The 25,265-nt window shown below is 44.1% G+C and overlaps 1 protein-coding gene across 1 annotated transcript in view; it reads right to left on the bottom strand.

Annotated features, from left to right (window-relative positions):
* Window positions 1-5,702: 5,702 nt before the first annotated feature.
* LOC137532605 (uncharacterized) overlaps window positions 5,703-25,265 on the bottom strand; it is a 55,269-nt gene continuing 35,706 nt past the window's right edge. Inside the window, exons 7-11 of the mRNA XM_068253352.1 lie at window positions 9,720-9,895; window positions 7,989-8,114; window positions 7,259-7,347; window positions 6,304-6,434; window positions 5,703-6,120 (exon numbers count right to left, since the gene is read on the bottom strand). Coding sequence (XP_068109453.1) covers window positions 5,973-6,120; window positions 6,304-6,434; window positions 7,259-7,347; window positions 7,989-8,114; window positions 9,720-9,895 — 670 coding nt within the window. The 3' untranslated portion in view covers window positions 5,703-5,972. The remainder of the gene's footprint in view (window positions 6,121-6,303; window positions 6,435-7,258; window positions 7,348-7,988; window positions 8,115-9,719; window positions 9,896-25,265) is intronic.

Genomic DNA, 25,265 nt, shown 5'->3' with positions numbered 1-25,265 from the left:
TAGGCCACCCACCAGGTAATTGATTTTAGATTGACTGAGGCCTCCTTTCCACGAACTGTTGAGCTGTGTGCTCAGCAAGCAGTTACCAGGCAGAAGTAAGCAGTTATCATGCAGCAACAAGCAGTTACCAGGCAGCAGTAAGCAGTTGAGAGAGTTTGAGAGGCATTTCACTGCCTATCAGCAGTCCGTGGAAAGGAGGCCTTAGATTCTTAGATTTATTGACTTAGATTAATTGACATAGTCGTGTCACTGACTGTCCTCAGAGGAGCTCACAATCTAATCCATGTCATATGTATGGCAACTGGGACATTATATTAAAGGGGGACTCTATGCAAAGTTTTACTGGGTAGCAGTGTTTCTTCATTACAATGCTGCTAAGTTCATGTACATTTGGCCCTGTCCATGATGCATCATGACCACGCCCACCTTCCGATGCATGGTCATGTTCCTTTTTTCACCGCAGTAATGGGATGTGTGGGCCCCAGGTTGAAATTTCTCTGGTGGGCCCCCAGGGTCCCAGTCCGACCCTGCCCATAACAGCTTTCTGGTCAGCACACAGTTAAACTAACATCACCCACTTGAGCCATAGGGAAACATGGATATTGCCTGGTACATCAGTTTTCCTCTCAGCTATAACTGACAGCAACTGATATATTTCAGATCTGACAAAATAATGTCAGATCTGGATGGGATTATTGTCAGAAGAAAATGGTGAGCTTCTGAGAGGAACCGATGGCAAGGTAACTATGTAATGTTCATTTGAAGTTGCCTCATGTGTTTGTTTTAAATATTTTTACTCAGTACAGGTTCTCTTTAAGCTAGATTTACACTGCGAGCCCTGCATAGTGCACGTTTTATAATATGTTAACTGCACAGGAGACTGGACAGACAATTCATAGCCTGCATGCAGTGAGTTAGAACATCTGTTACAATGCAGGGATGTAAACAGCCACATAGAATTTTGGCATGCAGTTATTCTGACATGCAGTATGAAAGGGCCCTTAAAGAGAACCTTAAAAAAAAAAATCTCCTCTCCTGCATCCTGTTTCTTCACTGTGATCAATGGATTTCTTCATCCTCAATTTTAAAAATGGCCATTACCCCCTAATGCTGGGCATACACAGACAGGATGGAGGTTTATCAATCGAGACTAATGGCTCGATTGATAAGAGCCAACCTGTCTGATACCCCACCGGATCGATAGTGCGCTCGATATCGGCGGGGAGAACAATGGGCAGAAACGGGCAGCTAATTAGCCACTCCCACAGGTACGAGCGGCAATCGATCTGCGTGCACGAGTGGGGATACACTGGCATCAAGCCGCTGGCTCAATCCGGCGCATAAAACGTGCCATGTATACCCGGCATAACAGCTTCCTGGTCAGCACACTGTTGAGCTATAAGGAAACAGGCATTACCTTGCACATTCAGTTGTAACTGACAGCTGCTGATCTATTAGAATAATCTCATCTCAATTAAAGGAGCCTTTTCTAAGCCACTTGCAGTGCTATGAGGGATTTTTTTTTTATATATAAAATCATGTTGCTTAAAGAGAATCTGTATTGTTAAAATTGCTCAAAAGTAAACATACCAGTGCGTTAGGAAACATCTATTACCTAATGTCACAATTTCGCCGCTCCTCGCCGCATTAAAAGTGGTTAAAACCAGTTTTAAAAAAGTTTGTTTGTAAACAAACAAAATGGCCACCAAAACAGGAAGTAGGTTGATGTACAGTATGTCCACACATAGAAAATACATCCAGACATAAGCAGGCTGTATACAGCATTCCTTTTGAATCTCAAGAGATCATTTGTGTGTTTCTTTCCCCCATGCACTGAAGTTTCAGGCTGCTCTTTCCTTCCTGCAAACAGCTTTGCCCTGGTTTGTAATTCCTCAGTATGTGAAAGCCCAGCCAGCTCAGAGGACGATTTATCCAGCTGATTAGAGCAGCTTCTCTCTTATCTAAATAACACACAGGCAGTGTGCATAGAGAGGCCAGAAAGGGTGAGTTCATAGCAGAACCACAACACTGAAGAACTTGGCAGCCTTCCAGACACAGGCCGACAAGTCTGACAGGGGAAAGATACATTGATTTATTACAGAGACTGTCATAGGGCTCTATTCATAAAACCTTACCGCAAGTTTTCCGCTCAAAACAGCGGATTTTCCTGTCCATTTAGCAAAGTGGGCATTCATAAAAGCTGTTCCTGCATGAAAATCTACAATCCCCCGCAGAGCAAGAAATTTCCGCCTTCTCCAGTGTTTTTCTAGATTTATCTAGAAAAAAGTACCAAAATGGCCATTCATGAAGTTTAGAGGAAGCGGTATGTGGACGGGAAATACCGCTTCCTCTGATTTTGCGGATTACATACAAGTGAATGGGACAGACCTCCCAGAGAGAGCAGTGCACGGAGGGACTCTGCCGGCTGAAGTGTTTCCACATGCCTTCCGACAGCTTACTGCCAGCTTTCAGCGGGAGATCTCCACACTTGCATCGCAGCTGGCAAGATTTTTATGAATTACCACCCAGAAGTCTAAAATACCGCTGCGGTATTTTCCCTCCAGGAGTTTTCGCCACAACTTTTTTATGAATAGAGCCCATAGTAGAAAGTGCTGCAGTTAGCCAGAACACATTAGAATAGCTTTTGGAACATGTAGGATGATAAAAAACAGGATGCAATTTTTGTTACGGAGTCTCTTTAAGTAGGATCACATCCCCACCTTACCAAGAGTTATCAAATCACAAGAAATTTTAGTAACATACTGCTAGTGGATTTCAGGCCTTTAGACACATGAAGATGGTCACTTTCAAGATGTGAAGAGTCACAAATCTAAACATGACCACCTACAAAAAGGTCCAATTGAGGAGCTGCAATACAGGACCTGGAAAAGACAAACATTGTATGGCTCTCACAGAATTACATTTTAACCACTTCACCGCTGAGGGGTTTTACCCCCTGACCACCAGAGCAATTTTCACCTTTCAGCGCTCCTTCCATTCATTCATCTATAACTTTATTATTACTTATCCCAATGAAATGAACTATATCTTGTTTTTTTTTTGCCACCAATTAGGCTTTTAGGTGGGACATTATGCCAAGAATTATTTTATTCTAAGGGCTGGAACCCACAGGAGCGCTTTTGGCAGCATTTTGGCAGCACTGCGATACGCTAGCAGTTTGCCAAAACGCTGGGCTAATGTTAATGGATGGGGCAACTTCCACAGGAGCGTTTGCGTTTCTCAGAAACGCAAACGCAGGACGTGCAGCATTTTGGGAGCGTTAGCGCTTCAATGTAAAGTATTGAACCGCTAGCGGAAACGCTCAGCAAAACCTAAACGGAGCGGTTTTGCTAGCGTTTTTGCGGTTCAGCACACTGTAACAAAATGAAAAATAATTCACAGGACCAATCAGGATAAAACGCAAAACGCTAGGCACCCGCTGGGGAAAAAAAATACAATGTTGCAAAACACAACCCAAAACGCGCATGAATCCGCTCAGACAAAACGCTAGCGGTTGCGTTTTGCATTTGCGGTTTTCAGTGGGTTCCAGGCCTAAATGTGTTTTCATGGGGAAATAGGAAAAAATGTGGGAAAAATTTTTTTTTCAGTTTTCGGCCATTATAGTTTTTAAATAAAGCATGCTACTGTAGTTAAAACCCATGAAATGTATTAACCCATTTGTCCCGGTTATAAAACCATTTAAATTATGTCCCTATCACAATGTTTGGCGACAATATTTTATTTGGAAATAAAGGTGCATTTTTTTCAGTTTTGCATCCATCCCTAATTACAAGCCCGCTGTTTATAAAGTAACAGTGTTATACCCTCTTGACATAAATATTTAAAAAGTTCAGTCCCTACGGTAACTGTTTTTTTATTGTATTTTTTTTTTTTTTAATTATAAAAAAAAAAATTGGGGAGTGTGGGAGGTAATGAGTTAATTTATTGTGTAAATGTAATGTTTGTATATGTAAAATGCTTTTAGGGTGTAGTTTACTATTTGGCCACAAGATGGCCACAGAGTGTTTGTTTACATGCGACCTGTAAGCGTCCGGAAGGACGCTTACAGGAAGCAGTAGGAGGCTGGGAGACGCACAATGATCTCGCTGTTTCTGAAAGAAGCAGCAGATCATTGCGGGGGCTAGATCAACGAACGGGAATGGATTTTCCCGTTCATTGATCTCCGGGCGAGCGGGCGGCGGCGTGCACGAGCGGCGGATGCGCGCGCACGAGCGACGGGAACGCGGACAGCAGAAGGTACGGATTTCTCCGTCCCTGGTTTTTTTAGGAGGGGAAAAAAGGGGCGGAGAAATTCGTACCGCTGGGGGTAAAGTGGTTAAAATGCAGCATTTGTGGCTCTCAGCCAAAAAAGGTTCCCAACCCCTGTGCTAGATGAAACTTGGCTGAGGCAGCAAACAGCTGCCTCAGCCAAGAATCCAGATTTTGTACAGCAGCACCTCCCCCCGGTCAGCAATCCACTTGACAGCGGGGATAACCATACACCATAGACCAGGCATGGTTAAACTCTTCCCTCCAGCTGTTATGGAACTACAAGTCCCACAAGGCATTTGCCTTTATGACTCATGACTGTCAGACTCCTGCAATGCATTGTGGGACTTGTAGTTCCGTACAACTGGAGGGCCAAGTTTGCCCATGCCTGGTCCAAATGGTTGGAAGTTTCAACTTTAAAGCCCCTTTTCCATGAGCAGTTGATAGTCATTGAAAAGCCTCAAACTCACAACTGCTTGCTGAGCACACAGTTTTAAATGCCTGTGAAAGTGAGCCCTAATTGCCTAAGCAATTCGGTAGATGAGCTCATCTAGAAATGGAGGGTTGTTATGGATTGCACATACAGCAATATTCAGAAAGGGCACATCTTTTTTTTCCATCTTGCAGTTTCTCTTTGGTTGTATGTGTGTGCGATTGGTAAAGAACTGTATTGCTTCTACTGTGAGGCCCAGTGCACACCAAAACCGCTAGAGGTTTTTGGAGCATATTCTAGGCATGTTTAGAGAAGGTTTCTAAACATGCCTAGCATTTTTTTTGGGAGAGTTTGTGTAACAAATTACAAATATGGTTACAGTAAAAGCTGTTACTGAACAGCTTCTGACCTAGCGGTTTGAGCTTTCCTATGCTTTACATTGAGGCAGAAACGCTTCTGCAAACCGCAAAAGTGCCTCAGGTTTGCTAAAAACCTCAAACCGCTGGCATACAGATCCCATTGAAATACATTAGCCAAGCGTTTTCACAGGCGGAAGCGGTTTGGAAACCACTACAAAACCGCTCAGTGTGCACCAGGCCTGACTCACTGACTGCCACAGGACATACACTACCCCAAAACCATGCCTCAGTCGGAATCAATGAGATTCTAATAATTCCAAGTTGATGCAGTATTATGCAGATTCATGCAGCTTGAAAATGGGCCAAACCAGGTAGAGTTTGGTCTATTTTCAAGCTGCATAAATTTGCATAGTAGTGCAACAACGCACCATGATCTGTATCTCATTGATCCTAGTCTTCAGTGGTAAAGACTATGGTTTATGAAAATCTACATGATATTGTAGTAAACTTCATTTTCCTGAATATTTGATACTTTTAATCAAATGGTTTTACCTCCAGTCATTTGATGTGTCCAATAGTCAGAATAGTAAACTGCATTTATTTAAAATATTTAACCAACTAAGAAAAATTGTGAGGTCTGTATTATACAACACTTTAGTGGATGAACAATAGAAGCGTGCTAAAAGTGAGTCATTTTAAACATTTAGGATTTCATATAAGACCGTAGGGCCCAATACCATATGGCAAGGCAGTGTTCATAGGTATGGCATTTGGTGAGAGCCTTCACTGGCATTCTGAAAGATTCCCTTTACACAAGTGCATTAACAATATTTTTACCCACATATTTTTAAAAAAGTTCAGTTTGTTGTTGCAAGTTCATCAGGAGAGGGGTTCAAGTCCTTAAGCTGCAGTTAACTGCTAAGTGTTTTGGCCGGCATATAGCCAGCATCACCAAGCATCCTCAGAGACACGTTACCATTGGGGCGAATTTGAAGCTCAGTGATGCTTCCATGGTGGAGATCCATGCGGAGCCAAGCCTCTGGCGGCAGCTGCAGAGACCTGGAAAAGCAAGGCAAGTTTTACACTGTATATCAAGGCCTGAATGTCAGACTGGACAGTTGTCATTTTGAACATTTTATGGAAATCTTTAATATACAGGATATTAACTTTTCATATGGTGGGCAGAAATTAGTGTATGTGGTGAATAAGGTACATGTAAAGGAGGGGAGGGGCAGAGATTACCTGCATACAAGGTAGCGGATAACATTGTCATGGCAGACTATGATCTCATAGCTGTCTTCTTTTTGTTCAGGATCAGCACGGTGGATGAAGTTTCTGAATGCAGCTTCTATACGGGGTCCAGCTTCAAAGTACTAGAGGAATTTCCAGAAGTTAGGTTTAGTATATTAACAGATTGTATATTTAAAGCATGCCCATTGCACCACACTATGCAGGCTCAATCTTGTGCATCATTGCAAGTGTTTACAGTATTGTTAAAGGTAACCTCCAGACTAAAAAATCTACTCAGCAGCACTGAAAAGGTTTGGCGTTTAACAGCATCAGAACTTAAGTTTTACTCATGCCTCATTTTTAGCTGCACAGAAAAAAAAAAAAAAAAAAAAAAAAAAAAAAACTGAAACTGCCCAGGATTTTTCCCCTGATACTGTGCATAGCATAATGGGATTTCCGATGTTCTCCTTCTGCTGTTTTGGCGCAAAATTGGTTTTAAATTTTTAATTTGAGATTTTATTTGAAGCCTAGCGCACAGCTGGGAGGGGTGATCAGGACACAGAGTTGGAACTGTGTCTCATGCTCCCTGTCACCTCCTTTCAACCAAAGAGATGGCTGCCCCCATGAAATCAAATTTGCCTGTTAAAATAGGTAATCTCTTACCCACCTTTAATTAAGTAATGCAACTTAATGACAGTATGTTTAGGCTGAAGTTTTCCTTTAAGCCTGTTGCAATGCAGCCATGCCCACAGGTGTGTTGAAAGTGCATCTGCCAACATGTCATGTTCTTGCACAATACCATGCATAGTTGTATAGTATAAATGCTTGTGTAGGGTCTGCAATATGTACCCCCCCCCTTTTTTTAACAGGCATATCGCAGATGTTAACAGCCCTATCAACAATTTATATGGGGGGGGGGGGGCATTCTCTTTAGCCACGATCAATACATAAATCTAGTTGCACTTACGAACAAGTCTGGTATCCATCTAGATTCAGGTGGGTCAGGACAGATGGGATAACCTTCTTGTAGCAAGTCAGAGCCAGTCCGCTGCACTCCTGGGGAGAAGGGGGGGGGGGGGGGGGGGGGGGGAAAAAAAAAAAAAAAAAAAAAAAAAAGGAGGATTTCCTCATTAAGCTACTCTACAATCAAAGATCTAACACTGGTACTGTGGCGAGTGGACACTACATACAAATTTTCAAAGATAATTTAAAGCCGTGGTATGCACAGAGGCATGTTCATACTGGATCCACATACCTCTGCATTAGCACACCCCAGCCACCAAGCTACCCCCAGGTGTCACTAAGGAAAAGGTGCATTACTGAATGTGTACAAACTACAAAATGAAACTCCTATGGCTAAATCAAATTCAGGAAGGAAGAGGCAGGCATGCTGTGATGTTCCCTCCTAAGCAGGGACGGATCTAGGGGGGGGGGGGGGCGCAAGCAGGTATCTTGCCCCAGGCGCAGTTTGTGAATTCTTAAAAGGCGGCAAAATGGCAGTTTAGGCGCCAAAACCTGACCTTGCCCCAGGCGCAACTAGGTCTTGATCCGTCCCTGCTCCTGAGAGTGAATGGGGCAGGAAGAGACAACAGGAGGGATCACAGCAATCCTGCCTCTTCCTGTCTCAAAGTTTTAATTTAACCAAAAGTGTGCCTGTTACAAATGAAATGCTGTACACTTTAATATGCCATCATTACCATCCAAATGTCTGCCAATGATTTCTGAGGTTTCTTTGGCCCTCGTCAACGTAGAGTAGATTATATGGTCATATTTGTATCCTAAAGCAGCTAGACGTTGACCAGTCAAGCTAGCTTGTTCACGACCTACAACATACAAGATGGCAAAAATTAGTATAGAGTTCTGTTAAAAAAAAAAAAAAAAAAAGTCAACTGCTCTGAGCACGTAAACGGTTATTGCCCATGTCCCACTGGCTTCTTTGGCATCTTGGCAAAGGATGCTCTCGGGCCCTGTCTTTTAATAGGATATTTTTTCTTCCCTTCCCAGCTGGCTCCCTGGTGCCATGCTATTCAGGGAGCCCAACAGAAGTATTTGAGCTTTCAACAAAAACACAAGATTTTCAAATCACAAGCACTTAGTGCTGCTAGTGTGTCAAGCAAAGTTCACACTATGCATCTTGTGCAAGTTCACATTAATGGTCATAATGCAACACCACTTTTTATAGTAAAAAAAAAAAAAAAAAAAAAAAATATGCAGTGTACGGCACTCATTTAACACAATCCCATCACAGTTTCTACACTGCATTTCTGGATAATGTGGTCATACAACACAAGGATGTAAACATGCTCTTATAGTGCATAGCCTATTCACATGCAGTAACATGCATATTGTGAGCACAACACCAGAAACATGCGTTTTGGGCTGCTCGTGCAGTTAACTAGGTTTGTAATTCCCCCCCCCAAAAAAAAAAAAAATAATTAAGCTTTATCCACACTATCAGTTTTCTGCTGTTTTTATCTCAGCAGCCTTTGATACAATGGACCATGAAATCTTGTTCAGATTGCAGAAGGAATACAGTGCATCAGTGGCTCAGATCTTTGACTGACAGAGCAGTATCCCTAGAACCAGTCATGTCCTGCACCTCTAAGGAAAAAACAAAAAAAACAAAACAAAAAAAAAAAACCTATGCTCTGTTGTGCAGCCCTGCAGCTTGGCCTTAAAGCTGCAGTGGCCATTTTATTAAAAAAGTGTGCCTGGTCTGTGCAATAGCAGCATAGGGGGCGATATTGTGGCTGGGAAAGCGAATAATCACTCACGTTCCCATGCCTGTCTGGTCCTGACGGCGAAACCGGAAGTGGTCGCCGGCGGGGACGGGAGCTTCGCAGAGATGGCGAGGGCACCGATCGGCTGCAGGGGGCTGAGGGGAGCCCCAGGTGAGTAAACCTGTTTTTTTTTTTTTTAGCAGACTTAAGGTTCACTTTAAAGAATTCTTCCTCTGTACCACAACCAACCCAACCACTTGTCTGAGCTATGCTTATGCGCTTTGAATCCTACAGTTTACTCCAAGTGTGAACTACTCCATTGAGCCCAATATTGGTTGTCAGTTTTCCTGTGCAGAAAAAACTGACTAGTGTAGACATGCCCTTATAGTTTTTAGCAGTTTTGTCCTTTCTAGCAGTATAGAGATGTGGAGTGCATTTAGAAGAAAAGTTCTGAGAGTGGCCCATATGCTATTCATTTTCTTCTCTTATGTAATATTTTCAAATTTGTGAATAAAATGGCTTTTTAAATAGCAAAAGCAAGACGATACTTAAACATGTCAAGCATTTTGCAATTGAAAAATTACTATCAAAACCATTTTAACTAGACGATGAAAAATTCTCCTAACAAAAAAAAAAAAATTGCATATGGGTCGTGTGTAACATTTTGCAGTAGAAAAGGTTTCACTTCAGGAGTTGAACTAGACCTACCAAGCTCAGTCAGGACTTTCTCCGAGTCAGTTTCTGCATTTACTTGGTACTGTCCATGCCGAACCAGGAAGATATGACGTTTGGCTTTAGTCTTGTACTTCTTTAGTTGACCTTTCAAACTGTCTTCTGTACTGTTCTTTATGTCACTGAGGTTAATCAGAGATATTGGTTCACGGCTGCAGAGACATAAGAGATGAGATTTTACTCTGAAGGATCCTTCCATCCAATATTTCAGCTTACGTATCGTGAAATAGAAGCCACCTTTACCTTACATCCTTCATACCCCTCAGGGATTGCAGTTGGAAAAGACCCATTATGAGAAACATGCATGTACAGCTCCAAGCATACACATAACTAGACTGTCCCTTTCCTCTGCCTGAAAGTGTTAGGCCTTGTTCACATCTAAAATCGAAATTGCTGACACCAGCGGTTTCATTTTTCTTTTTAGCACCTCCCAACACTTTTGCAGAGTGATTGTTTTTTCACTTCCTGGCGTCAGAAAGTGAACTCTTTCACCTGGAAAAATTTTAGTATGTATTTATCCATGAAAGTGTGAGAGGGGGGGGGGGGGGGGGGGGGGGAGGGAAGCTATACAAAGTCCTAGGTGTGAACAAGCCCTTAGTCTGGCATGCAAGTGACAGCTTTTCTCCAAATAGGACCTAGTTGGATTATAGTGCAATCTTTATACAAATTTAGAGAAGCACTTGTTTATACTATAATTTATACTAGGATATGGCTTCCAAGTCTGTCTTGCAACCCTATAGTAAACAACTTCTATTCAGCACCCAATACTGCCTAGCACCCACTGCAAATAAACACCCAATACAAACTGGACTTTGTACCCACTGCAGCTTGACATACTGTACTTTGTCACCTCAGCACCCACTGCAAGTTAGCACAAACTGGATCTTTGCATCTTACCACCCATTGTATATGGGCATCCACTGCACCTTGGCACTTCCTGCAATTTTGCACCTGCTATGGCTTAGCAACTAGTCCATGTTGGCAACCACTTTGCCTAAAAGGAGCTTGTTTACTGATCAAGAGGGACAGAGGTCTCAGCAATGATAGGCGAGTCCGTGCCTGCATCAGGCTCCACTGTGCAATATATTATAGTGGGCACCTATCACTGCTGATTTGAGGGTAACAGCCAAAAGACTTGGGAGACCCAAAATCTGCCTGATACTGAAAAAAAATAGAAAGGGGGGCCAAGACTGCCTAATACTGCTTTCTGGAGAGGGGGCATTACATACTCGATTTGCACGATTAGGGCCCTTTCCATATTTGAGCACCACCCCCTTGATTATCTTCATGGCAGCATGGTGGCATAGTGGTTAGAGCTCTCACTTTGAAGCGCTGGGTCCCTGTTTGAATCCCAGCCAGGTCAACATCTGCAAGTAGTTTGCATGTTCTCCCCATGTCTGCATGGGTTTCGTCTAGGCACTGGTTTCCTCCCACACCCCAAAAACATACAGATAAGTTCCCCCTAAAATTGGCCCTAGACTATGATACAAGCACTACACGATATAGGAGAATTTTAGGGACTAGATTGTGAGCCCCTCTGTGGGGCATTTCGGGACAAGAAAATATACTCTGTACACCGCTGAGTAATACCACTATGTACAAGCCATCTCAGATGAAAGGTTTGATTCTTTTTCCCACATGGCCATATGGAAAGCAGTACAGTCCCTCATTTTCTGTGTGGCCATATTGTATAGCAGTACTATCCCATCACTTAAAGTGAACCTCCGGACTAAAAATCGACTCAGCAGCACTGCAAAGGCTTGGTGTTTCTTTAACAGTTTCACAGCATCAGAACTTTGTTTCTCTTATACAAGCCTCATTTTTATCTGCACAGAAGAAAACTGCCCGGGCTTTCTTCCCCTGATGCTGTGCAAAACATGATGGGATTTCTGATTTTGTTCTCGTTCTGCTGTTTTAGTGAATTTTTTTTCCCCCCATTTTGAATTTGACATTTGAAGCCTAGCGTGTGCAGCTGGGAGGGGTAATCAGGACAGTTGGAACTGTGTCTCTTGCTCCTTGTCACCTTTCAACCAAAAAGATGGCTGCCCCCCATGACAAAGATGGCAGCCCCCATGAATCACAAACATTTGCCTGTTCTTTTAAAACAGGGTGGGTAAGAGATTATATTACCTATCTATTCTAATTAACATAACTAATGTAACTTGATGACAGTATGTTTGTTTAGGCTGAAGTTCCCCTTTAAGTTTTTTTAAGGCTAGGTTCACAGTGAAAGGTGTATTCATGTAACAGCAGGAATGGAATGGAAAAGTGGTGCAGCATGTGATCCTTGAGTTCCAGTCAGGGGCATAACTATAAATCACTGGGCTCCCCTGCAAAACTGATGCTACCCCAAAACAGAAAACAGGAGTGAAAGGCAGGATATATAATTAAAAAAAAAAAATCCACACTGCTTCCAGTATAGGCAGCCTGTTATAGGTGCCCCCAGTATAGGTAGCCTGGTGGGAGGGAAGCAGCAGACACAGCCCCCACAATTGGACACAGCGCGTGGAACGCTGAAGAGGCAAGTCTCCCTGCTGCTCTCTCCCCACCAGGGTTGCCACCTCATCCCTTTAAAAAAAACATCTAAGCTATACAGGTTCTGCGGCTACTCACAATTAGTGCCTAAACTGCATCTAACTAGCCAAAATGTATAATTCATATGTGCCGGTGTTTTAAGGGGACGAGGTGGCAACACTGCTCCCCACAGCTGTGTGCACACTGCTCCCCACTCATAAAACCAGCCCTGTGCAGACCCCAGAGCTGCCAGGTCTCCCCAGGCTTCTCCCCCTGGGGCCCGCCCAGCAGTTGCATTTACTGTTGGGACAATTGTTACGCTGTTGGTTTCAATGCACACAGGTAATGCATAGTATGCTTCACTGTGCTGTCAAACACTGGTATTGTGTGGCACCCCGCATTGGGAAATTGCATTGCAATGGCGACACTGAATATTGCAATGCACTGCAATATCACAAATATAGCCTTGAATCAAAGTTTTAGATTTAGTACTTCAAAGCCATATCTGAAATGCAGACTTATGTTCAGAGCAAGTTGATGCAACTTGAAAATGGTTTAATCAAAGTAACCCATTTCTAAAAAAAAAAAAAAAAATCTGCATAAACTCATTTGCATTTTATTTGCCGTCCCCACTTACTGCATGTAAGTGGGGACGGCAAATAAAATGCAAAGGAGTTTATGCAGAATTTTTTTTTTTTTTTTTTTAGAAATAGATTACCTTGATTGAACCATTTTCAAGTGGGCCTGGGCTAGTCAAATTCATTTCCTACCCAATTTTTAGTGGCACTTACCACTTTTTGAAATAAGATTTGGGGTGGGATAATATAATATATACCAGTAGGGGTGTGTATAGACGTTTGGTCATGTAGCATCAAGGGTTAAGTACTGTTTGTATGCTCACAACGGCTCCTAAGTGCACTAACAACAGCATCCAGCTAGGGTAGCTATACCCTGGCTATTACTATTTGTACCCCTCAGGGGTCTGGGGGTGTACGATGGACATTGTATTACCTGGACAGCTAGGTGCACCTTTAAGCTAGGTTCGGTGAAAGTTGCATGTGACAGCAGGAAAAGAAAAGCAGTGCTGCGTCTCATAAAGAGAAGCATACACTAAAGTATGCTTTACTGTACATGTATTGTGCATAAATGCACCAGGTCACATTGTAAGTTTCTGCACCACATGGCAAGCCTTCCACAGCACTGCTCTCAGTGCTCTGACAAGACAACACTTCCAAGTCTTAAAGGGAACCTAAACTGGAGGATATAGATTTTCTCTTTTAAAATAATGCCAGTTGCCTGTCTCTCCTACTGATCCGGTGTCTAATACTTTTAGCCACAGAACCTCAACAAGCATGCAGAGCAGGTGCTCCTACTGAAGTCAGACTGGAGTAGCGGCATGCTTATTTCAGGTGTGAGATTCAGCCACTACTACAGCCAAATAGATCAGGACTGCCAGGCAACTGGTATTGTTTAAAAGGAAACATCCATATCCCTCAGTTAAGGTTCCCTTTAAATCCCAGCTATAGCTTTACTGTGTTTCTTGCACCAGCCCAATTAATTTTACCATTGCTAGCTGGCTTGTATTCTTCAGAGTTTGTGACTGCACATTTCAAGGTAAATCCTCATACTACATTGAGTTGGTAAAGTTGGTCAGTGATCGGCCAATCACAATTGTAAGTGTGTACCAGGCTTAGGGCTCCTGTCAATATACGCATTCCATATCCTGAACAATAGGAACTGTGAATTTGCAAGCCAATGAGAAGCCCAGTGACAGCATCTGGAAGCAGGAGCAGTGAGTTTTTTTTTTGGCGCCAATTGGCTGCACTTGCAGTTGAGGAGAGAGAGGGTAGCGGAGTCAAAACAGAGCAGTGCTTTTCAGCGCTGCTAGATTTGGGCGCAGCTGGCACCTCTATAGTCTATAATAGGAATCACTCCTATTGCAGAGCTCAGTGAGTAACGTCAGCACCGTCAGAAGACAGAGCCGAGGTTGCTTAAAAAAAAAAAAAAAAAAAAAAAAAAAGGCCTCCAGCAATAGCTGGAAGCCGAATTATTTCATTCCCCCACTATCCATGGCGGCCTGGAGAGGAAATAGTAATTAACGCGGCCGGGACTTGTGCAGAAGCAGGATCAGCCATATACCAGCAGTATTCTGCACCCAAGTCTACCAGCGCCGATTTCAAATGTACTCCCCCCAAAGCCTCTGGGCCCCCCTGGCAGGGGTAATTGCTACAACCATGTGTGGAGGGGTTAAGGAGAGGAACAGTACATCTACATGTAGGAGTAAGTCTCCAAAACTGATGCACTACCATGGCTATCATTCATAAAGCATTTCCGCATGCGGAAGTGCTTAAAACAGCCGACTTTACCGACCACTCGGCAAAGTCAGCATTCATAAAGCCTCTTTCTGCATGGAAAAAAATGACACGACCGAGCAGAATGATAAATCACCGCCTTGTGCGGTGATTATCGGTACAAATGTAGCAAAATGTTCATTCATGAAGATCACCGCAAGCGGTGTGAGGTCAGGAAGTACCACTCCCTCTGATGTGGCGATACCAATGTAAGTGAATGGAGACACACAGACCTCCCAGGCAGCTGCAGCAGAGCGGAACACGGAGAAATGTATCAACTCTGCAGCTTCCGTGTCTCCGCCTGCTTAGCTCGGGGAATCTCCGCACTGCTTCTGCACATGGATACATCTTTATGAATGCCCACCCAGAAGTCTAAAAATCCGCCAGCGGTGTTTTCCCGCACTAATTCTCTTTACCAACAGCCTGTTCATGAATGATAGCCAATGAGTGTCTCCAGAACTAATGAAGTTTACATATTTGGGGTGGTGGGCCCCTGTACAATTCCAAGCTTAAGAGACAGCAAAATTTTAATTGACAAAAATCATGCAAAACTTATTTGTGAAAGCTAACACCAAAAATGCATATCCAGGGCTCAAACTGTCGCCTAGAACCAGGTTTTCCTTAATCAGAACTTACTAGTCCCAGTTACGGTTCCAGCGCACAGTGCAGACAGGTGGCCAAGGGGCAGTTTCTGCCATTGGGTCTTCCCCATTCGGCTTCATAGCAAAGGCAGTGAGAAGAGTGGCGGCAGCAGCACCACCGGCCACAATTGCTCTACGAACAAACATTTTCCCCCAAGCACAACCACTGAACCTAATGTGAGATCCTGTGCTACAGAACTTATATACTGTTAGACCATAGACTCTAGAGGGCGCTCTAGGATACACACCTTCACCTATCCTGCTTTTTCTCATGTGTTTTTTTATTTTTAGGCCTCCTTTCCACGGAATGCTGAGCTGTGTGCTCAGCAAGCAGTTACCAGGCAGCAGTGAGCAGTTATCAGGAAGCAGTGAGCAGTTACTAGGCATCAGTGAGCAGTTGTGAGAGTCTGAGAGGCATTTCACTGCCTATAAACAGTTTGTGGAAAGGAGGCCTTATAGAGATAGAGATACAGGTGTAAAGACTAGGGATGATCAATAAGATGCAAATTCTTCCGAGTTGATGCAAATTTTTAGGCAACTATATGCAGTTTGAAAATGGACCAATCATTTTAAACCCAGGTTTACATTGATTGGTCCTTTTTGAAGCTGCATATATTTGCATACACATTTGCATAAACCTGGAAGAATTTGCATCTCTTTGATCGTCCCTCGTAAAAACTGACCAACAAATGCATTATTATTCATGCATGACTGAAAAAGAAGAGATTTGATCTCACTATTTGACATTCACTGATTCAGGCCTGGAACCCACTACAAATCGCAAAGCGCTATCGCAGTCAATCGCGTTTTAAATGAGCGTTTTATAAGCAATTTCATGAGCGTTTTCCGGCAATTTTGGTAGCGATTTAAAAAAGTGTAAGCTTTTTGCCAGTGACTGTGATTGCGATTAGCGATTTTTAATCCTCATTGGTTGTTTCAAATTATTATTATTATTATTTTTTTTACAGTTCGCAGAAAGTTAAAATCACACAAAAATCGCTATGGGTAGTGATTCATGAGCGATTTGTCAGCACTTTTATACTTTACATTAAAGCGCAAACACTCCCAAAATGTGGCATGTCCTGCGATTGCGATTTTGCTAATGCTTGCGGGGACTCCTCCTGTGCGGTTCCCTTACACACAAGTGTGATCCCTCCCTCACAGTTGTGAAAATTATATAAATAGTTTTTATTAAGTGTTTCATTCAGGCCTGGAACCCACTAGAGTGCTTTTTGAGTGTTTAGGAAGCGCTTTAACTCACTAGCGATTTCCCTAAACGCTCTGCCAATGTAAATAACTGTAAAAAATTCTACAGTAGGGATTGCGATTAGCTAAACCGCAATTGCTGGACATGCAGCATTTTGGGAGCATTTGTGCTTCAGGCTACTTGCACACCAAGACGTTGCGTTAGGTGCCACGTTAAGGTCGCATAACGTGCACCTAACGCGACGCCTGGTGCTCTTCTATGTGGACATCAGAGTGAGCCGCGTTGTGCAGCTCACTCTGGCGTCCGTGATGCGTACTCTTGTGCGCATGCGGCATCACGTGGTCCCGCCGGCCAATCACCGCACAGAGCGGCCACTCCAGGAAGTAAACACTGCACGTCACAACGTGCAGTGAATATTAATTAGCCATGTGCCTGGCCACTCTCCGCTCCTCCCCAACATGACTGCGCATGTGCAGACAGTCTAACGCGGCTTAAGCCGCTCTAACGCCGTAGCATGCTGCACTTTCTTAAGAACGTGCAGCGTTACATGTAACGCAACGTGGGCTGTGTGAACAGCCCACTTGTGTTACATTGCTGTGCGTTGGGGGAGCGTTACAGGCGCACTAAAGTGCGCCTGTAACGTCCCTGTGTGTAAGCAGCCTTAACGTAAAGTATATAAGCACTGACAAATCGCTCATGAATCGCTACCCATAGCGATTGTGTGATTTTAAATTACTGCAAACTGTAGAAAAAAATAATAATAATTTGAAAAACGCTTATCGCAAATCGCTATTACAATCGCTGTACACTTTTTAAAATTGCTACCAAAATTACTGGAAAACATCTCATGAAATAGCTTACAAAACGCTACTTAAAAACGCTAGCAATTGGGACTTGTAGTGGATTTTAGGCATTAGAAAGTAAAAAGCTTTATACCATATAGGCCCATACACATGGGCTGGCTGATGTTGCCCTTTGGGGATCAGAACCCGATCCCTTGGACAACATCGCTGGGCTGGACTATAGACACGTGTCAGCTGTACAGCTGACTATGTGTTCTGTTGCTATGCAGGAAGGTGGAGGAACTACGGAGTGCACACACGTGATGTCACGAGATGGTCGGGTGAGCGGCGCAGACAAAGCAATCGGCTGTCGCTTGGCTAAGATGATCTGCCGGGCGGATCTCTAGCCAAGCGGCGGTTATTCATCAGGGGCTGCTGTACATACACCAAATTATTGGCTGAGGCGGTCATTATCGGCCGCCTCAGTCTTGTGTGTGTGTATAGGGTCACACTTGAGGCCGCGGGAAAACAACTCAGCTTTCTTGGCCGGCAGCGGCTGAGGACAGCTGACTGTCGGCAAAGGGAAATCCTACGCATTGTGCAGTAAAAAGCAACAGTGTCAGCTTTTTTTCCTGCTGCGGAAAACCACACATTGCTCCCTGTGCACTGACATTGGGCATTGGAAAGCATTATGTGCGGTTTTGCGTTGCAGAAAATGCCCCTGGTATTTCCCAAGTGTGACCCCAGCCTTAGTCCCGGGTTCACAGTGGAGACTTGCAGTGTGCTGTAATGGCCACATTCTAACAAAGAACATTGCGGTGCATTTGATCAGAGAGTGGTACCCCAACGCACTGCATTCATGCCTGTATTAACAGTACATTGAAGCATACTTTTCAATGACTGTATGCTGCACGGTATGTGACACAATGCGTATATAACGTGTGGTGCTACCCAGGGGCAATGTGGCAATGTTTCACCATAAAATAATCGTAATTCGGTAATGATTCACCAGAAAATAACCGTAATGTGGCAATCTTTCACCAGAAAATAATCGTAATGCAGCAATGTTTCACCAGAAAATAATCCTAATGCGGCAATGTTTCACCAGAAAATAATTGTACTGCGGCAATGTTTCACCATAAAATAATCATAATGTGGCAATCTTTCACTAGAAAATAATTATAATGCAGCAATGTTTCATCTGAAAATAATCGTAATGCGGCAATGTTTCACTAGAAAATAATCGTAATGCAGCAATGTTTCACCAGAAAATAATCGTAATGCGGCAATGTTTCACTAGAAAATAATCATAATGCAGCAATGTTTCACCAGAAAAGAATCGTAATGCGGCAATGTTTCACTAGAAAATAATCGTAATGCTGCAATGTTTCAATAGAGAATAATCATAATGTGGCAATCTTTCTCCAGAAAATAATTGTAATGCAGCAATGTTTTACCAGAAAATAATCGTAATACAGCAATGTTTTACTAGAAAATAATCATAATGTGGCAATGTTTCACTAGAAAATATACGTAATACAGCAATGTTTCACCAGAAAATAATTGTAATGCGGCAATCTTTCACTAGAAAATAATCGTAATGTGGGCAGCGTTTCACCAGACAATAATCATAATGCAGCAATGTTTCACTAGAAAATAATCATAATGTGGACAGCGTTTCACCAGAGAATAATGTGCGCCTGTAAAAAAAAAAAAAAGCATTTACTCACCTGCAGAAGATTCCTCTCCTGGCGCACAGCTCTCCCGATCATCTTCCAGCAGGCAGCCGCTGCAAAAGTCCCGCACTGACAGGGCTACGGGAACATGGCACCCGAAGCCCTGTACTGGAGACACAAATAGTCTCCAGTGCAGGGCTTCGGATGCCATCTTCCCATAGTCCTGCTCTGCCTGCCAGAAGACTCCGCAGGCTGAGGTGAGCTGCGGGCTGCAGGGAGTGAACTGGCTAGCCAGTTCATCACGGGGGTCCCACAATCTGGCGGGGGTGGGCACGTCAATGTGGATGTGTGTATGCACCCTAAAGCCTGGTACACACTTTCAATTATGATTGGCCAATCACTGACCAAATTAAACACCTCCATGTAGTATGAGAGCCTGCCTACACAATCTGCTCAGAGTATTCAATATCTGCTGACACTCATACTACATGTAGGTGGTTAAATTTGTCAGTGATTGACTAATTATAATTCAAAGTCTGTACCAGGCTTTAGGGCTCATACAGACATCCAATTTTGATTGGCCAATTTTACTACCTCCATTTAGTATGAGGGCCAACAGATTTTAACCTGCTGGGCGGTCTGGACGAGCTCAGCTCGTCCAGTACCGCCGGAGGCTGCCGCTCAGGCCCTGCTGGGCCGATTTGGCTGAAATAAAAAGCAGCACACGCAGCCGGCACTTTGCCAGCCGCGTGTGCTGCCTGATCGCCGCCGCTCTGCGGCGATTCGCCGCGAGCAGCGGCGAAAGAGGGCCCCCCTAGCCGCCTGAGCCCTGCGCAGCCGGAACAAAAAGTTCCGGCCAGCGCTAAGGGCTGGATCGGAGGCGGCTGACGTCACGACGTCGGCTGACGTCGATGACGTCACTCCGCTCGTCGCTATGGCGACGATATAAGCAAAACAAGGAAGGCCGCTCATTGCGGCCTTCCTTGTTTATTCTGGGCGCCGGAGGCGATCGGAAGATCGCCTCCGGAGCGCCCTCTAGTGGGCTTTCATGCAGCCAACTTTCAGTTGGCTGCATGAAATAGTTTTTTTTTTATTAAAAAAAAACCCTCCCGCAGCCTGCCTGGCGATCTTAATAGAACGCCAGGCAGGTTAAATACTATGAACACAATGGCCTCCATTCACAATACCATGTGCGGTAACCAAATTTACGTTGGAAAATTGCAAGAGACAGTTTTTTTTTCCAAATTCACAAACATTTTTCTGAAAGTAAAATAGTGCGGTAACAATAGTAAAGAAAAAGTTTGTTAAACGTTCGTTAATAATGCGGAATAAGTTCGTAAGATATCGGTTTCTGCGCAGAAAGTCTGTCAAACACAGCTCAAAAGGCTCTAGACTACATGTAATTGGCTGTGAAATGAAAAACAGTGCCAGAAATCCTTACAGGTGATAAAAATGGTTATAAACAATGAAATAATGTGCTGTTTTTTTTTTTCATTACAAATTCCTTTTTTTGTGGCATTAACCTCTAAAATAATGATTATTTTTTTTACCGATGTTACCGCACTTTTATCACTTTGTTTCCTGTAATTTTCCTGCAAATGGTAATTCCCCCCGGAAAACATTGTGAATGTTAAAATAGTCACACTTTAGGGCTCTTTCACAGTGGGACGTTAAAGTCGCACGTTCGAAAATTTTATAACGCGACTAATGCACAGCAATACAAAAGTCTGTGCGACATTCACAGTGCACACGTTGCGTTTGTGTGTAACGTGAGGCGTTATTAGAAAGTGCTGCATGCTGTGCGTTTAGCAATGAATCTGCTGCGTTAGTTGTGTTGCACATGCTCAGTAATGTTTTTTTTTTTTTTTATGTAATGCATGCGCCGTTTTCGTTCCATCACTATGCGTTGAAAATGGCGTACCAAATGCAGGGCTAAAGAATGCACTATAACGTCCAAGTTATAGTGCACAATGCGTTGCGTTAGGGGCACATTGTGCAACCTTAATGTCGCATCAAACGCAACGTCCTGATGTGAAAGTAGCCTAAGTCTGTAATTTTCAGACATTTCATTACCAAAAACGGTAACTCATTGAGAATAGAGGCCTTTGTGTAGGTCATCTCTCATAGTACATGGAAGTCTTAAAATTAGCCAAACAAAATTGCATGTGTGTACCAGGCTTTAGGCCTCATTTAGATGAATGAACGGGCAGTGCATGTGGGTGGCTGGGGACAGCCTAGTTCAGCAACATATAAGCACATCATCAAACAATGGATAAGATGGTGTTAGGGCTGCAACCCACTAGGGCGATTTTGGCAACATTTTGCGATTGCCGACAATCACAGGCAATTCTCCAAAGCGCTTTGCCAATGAAAGTGGGTGGTGGGGACCCTACTAGTGCGATTGAGATAGGGGTAATCGCAATTGCAGGACATGTAGCATTTTGACTGCATTAGCGTTCAATGTTAAAGCAATTATACAAGTGCTTTTCAAAGTCATTTTGCAACGCTTGGGGGCAAGCAATTGCGCTTAAAATAAAACCTTATAATAGTCACCCGTTGTCCGGATTTCCTGCTTCCGTCTGTAGCCCCGCCCCCTAAAGGAAGAGGTCACAGGTGCTTCTCTTATTGGTCATAGAGAAGCACCTATGACCTCTTTCTTTAGGGGGCAGGGCCACAGGTGGAAGTCAGACACCTGGTAAGTACAATAAAGTTATATATATATATCTATATATATCGGAAAATTGAATACTCACGTAACGGTAAATTTTCCTTTCCCGATGCATCCATGGCAGCACAACGGGTAATGGCCCCACCCCCAATACCGCACAGGACAATTATCTATAAAGGTCTAACTGACCCTCCCATCACTGTTTTGTAACTAGTACCTCACCGAACTTGGGTGGGTCCCTTGTGCTGCCATGGATGCATCGGGAAAGGAAAATTACCGTTAGGCGAGTATTCAATTTTCCGCTTTTCCTATGCCTCCATGGCAGCACAACGGGATTTAACTAGAACAAAGAAAAAAGAGACAGAAGGGAAACTGGAGCAGGTAAAATATGTTAAATTTTTTAATTAGTTTTGCTTTGTAAGCGTTTTGAATAGTCCTGGTTAGCCAAGCGGCTATCATCCTCCACACTCCCCTGCCCCCCCCCCCCCCCCGAGTCGTTTCCGCGCTCCATCGCGGCTCCTCCAATCACCAAGAGCCGGAAACCGGAAGCGGACAGCGGCCATACTAGATCCTGTCTATGGGACGCATCAGAAGCGTCCCTTGGAACACACGCCGACCCGGGGGGAAACAGAAACAAAAGGGATAAAAGATGCCCACGCTAACCGCCCGATAGGGTAGCAAAACAGGTACTAGCACTCTCCACCTGGCCACACAGTTTAGTGCAGAGTAGGAAGGTGGGAGGCAAATCTTTCTGGACCCCCAAGACCAGCAGAACGGGGTCCCCACCAGCCAGACTGATTTACAGTCCTTGTGAGGTGGCAACGCAGCAGGGGGAGGCAACCTGCGCGGAAGGCTACCTGATGCAGCCGGTAAGGGTGGGAAAATAAAAACACACCTGCAGGAATCTCCTGTGACTGTCCTGTGAGGTGAAGGGACAGGAAAAAAAGACAGTGATGGGAGGGGCAGTTAGAACTTTATAGATAATTGTCCTGTGGGGTATTGGGGGTGGGGCCAATACCCGTTGTGCTGCCATGGAGGCATAGGGAAATATATATGCAATCAGACTAGGATTCGCTGCACACAGTGCTGGGACGATTTTAAAGCCCTGCAGCAATTCCTAGTGGATTCCAGGCCTAAGGCAAATGTCACACTTTTGTCACGGCAGAATTTGTGATTCTCCATAGCATTAAAAAATATATATACTTGTCCAAGTTAGTCGATTGGCTAAGCTGATCGCTGGTCGAGGTGCAAGGGGGCATCCAGGCAGGTAAGTGACACAGCCATCCAGGCAAGTTCCTTATGGTGCCCATACACGGTACAATAAAAAGTTCAATTTTCCCATTTTTTTCTACCAAAATGATTGAATTGAATAAAAGTTGAAAATAATCTTTTTTTTTTTTTTTTTGGGATCAAGAAAAATGAATGATTATCCCATTTTTTTTTCTATAAAAATCCGATCAGACATGTTGAAAAAATCTTTATATTTGATCTAACAGAATAATTGAACTAAATTATCTAATCGGAAAAAAGAATAAAAAATTGTACCATGTATAGGCACCTTTAGCGTGGTCTGCCTGGACAGCTGTGTCATTTACCAGGTGTCATTTTGTTCCAGATGATTTTGACATCATTTGTGGAGCAGATTCAGTAATTATAGTATTGTATTGCGGTTCACTATCAGACCTCAACGGTGAGGCCCCCCTCAGATGGGAGGCTGAACTGCACATTTTCAGAGCAGTTCAGTCTCCCGTCTGCCACCTGCCAGTGCAATTTAAATGCAGCTGAATTGTAGCGGATGTAACACCACATGTGTTAAGCGTTGACACATGTTGGTGTTGCAGGGCGCCAGAGAACTGCGACATGTCGAGTCTGAGCGTCTGAGCGCGGCTGTGGCCGTGCTCAGAACTCCGTTTGTGGGGGTGGGGGGGGACACACCTGTACAGTGCCAATATCGGGCGCTAACAATCGCCCAGCCGGTGCAGGAGAGCAGCTGACAGGTGGTGATTTCACCGCTTGTCAGCTACCCATGTGAATGAAAGGGGCCTAAATTAAGGCCTGATGACAGGGGTGTTGCTAACCCCAAAGATCAGGGGCATGTGCCCTGGATCTATTCTGGGGTGCTCCGGATGTCACCCAGGCCCCACAGCACCCAGCATGGCACCTCACAGCAACCAGCATGCCCCATATAAGCACCACAACACCCAGGCTGGAACTACGCAGAACCCAGCATGACACCATAGCACCAAACATGGCACTACACTACCCAGCATGCCCCATAGAGGCACCATAGCACCCAGCATGACTCCATAGCACCCAGCATGGCACTACACTACCCAGCATGCCCCATAGAGGCACCATAGCACCCAGCATGGCACCAAAGCACCCAGCATGCCCCATAGAGGCACCCAGCATGACACCACAGCACCCAGCATGCCCGATAGAGGTACCACAGCACCCTGCTTGCCCCCATACAGGAACCAAAGAACCCAGCATGCCCCCATAGAGGCACTACAGCACCCAGCATGCCCCCATTGATGTACCACAGCTCCCAGCATGCCCTCATTGAGGCACCACAGATCTCAGGATATCGCCATAGGGGCAACACAGCTCCCAGCATTTTGGAGATTTTGGAGCACTTCATGCTTCCATCTGCTGAAAAGCTTTATGGAGATGAAGATTTCATTTTTCAGCACGACCTGGCACCTGCTCACAGTGCCAAAACCACTGGTAAATGGTTTACTGACCATGGTATTACTGTGCTCAATTGGCCTGCCAACTCTCCGGACCTGAACCCCATAGAGAATCTGTGGGATATTGTGAAGAGAAAGTTTAGAGATGCAAGACCCAACACTCTGGATGAGCTTAAGGCCGCTATCGAAGCATCCTGGTCCTCGATAACACCTGAGCAGTGCCACAGGCTGATTGCCTCCATGCCACGCCGCATTGAAGCAGTCATTTCTGCAAAAGGATTCCCGACCAAGTATGGAGTGCATAACTGAACATAATTATTTGAAGGTTGACTTTTTTTGTTTTAAAAACACTTTTCTTTTATTGGTCGGATGAAATATGCTAATTTTTTGAGATAGGAAATTTGGGTTTTCATGAGCTGTATGCCAAAATCATCAATATTAAAACAATAAAAGGCTTGAACTACTTCAGTTGTGTGTATTTGAATCTAAAATATATGAAAGTCTAATGTTTATCAGTAGATTACAGAAAATAATGAACATTATCACAATATGCAAATTTTCTGAGAAGATCCTGTATATCACAAGCCATGCACCTGGTCCCTGCTAGTCTCTCGCACTCCTCAGAAAGTAATGGCAGCCACTCGCCGGCTCAGTGCTTACAGGACGCCAGTGGTAGTTCCGTTCTACCATGCAGCATGGACATGACGTAGCCAAGACACATAAGCTCCGCCCATCGTTCACAAGTTGAGACACTAGAATGTCTGCAGGCATCCTGTAGCTCACAGCATTGCCCCCTTTTTTCCCTGCTACAGTCGACTTTAGATGGAGCAGCAGCATGTGTACAGAGCATGGAGCAGCTCTAGGGAACTTAACAGAGTCAGATATGAGCACAGCCCTGTGCCCTGCTCTGTGAATGCTTCACTTTCCCTTTCATCAGCAATATCAGCTGTCCTCATTATTATCTGTATCCAAACTGCTCCTGATCAATCCCGC

This window comes from Hyperolius riggenbachi, chromosome 1, assembly GCF_040937935.1.
Source record: "Hyperolius riggenbachi isolate aHypRig1 chromosome 1, aHypRig1.pri, whole genome shotgun sequence".
NCBI classification, from domain to species: Eukaryota; Metazoa; Chordata; class Amphibia; order Anura; family Hyperoliidae; genus Hyperolius; species Hyperolius riggenbachi.
Note: the sequence above shows the minus strand (reverse complement) of the source record. Positions and strands in the feature narration are given on the sequence as shown.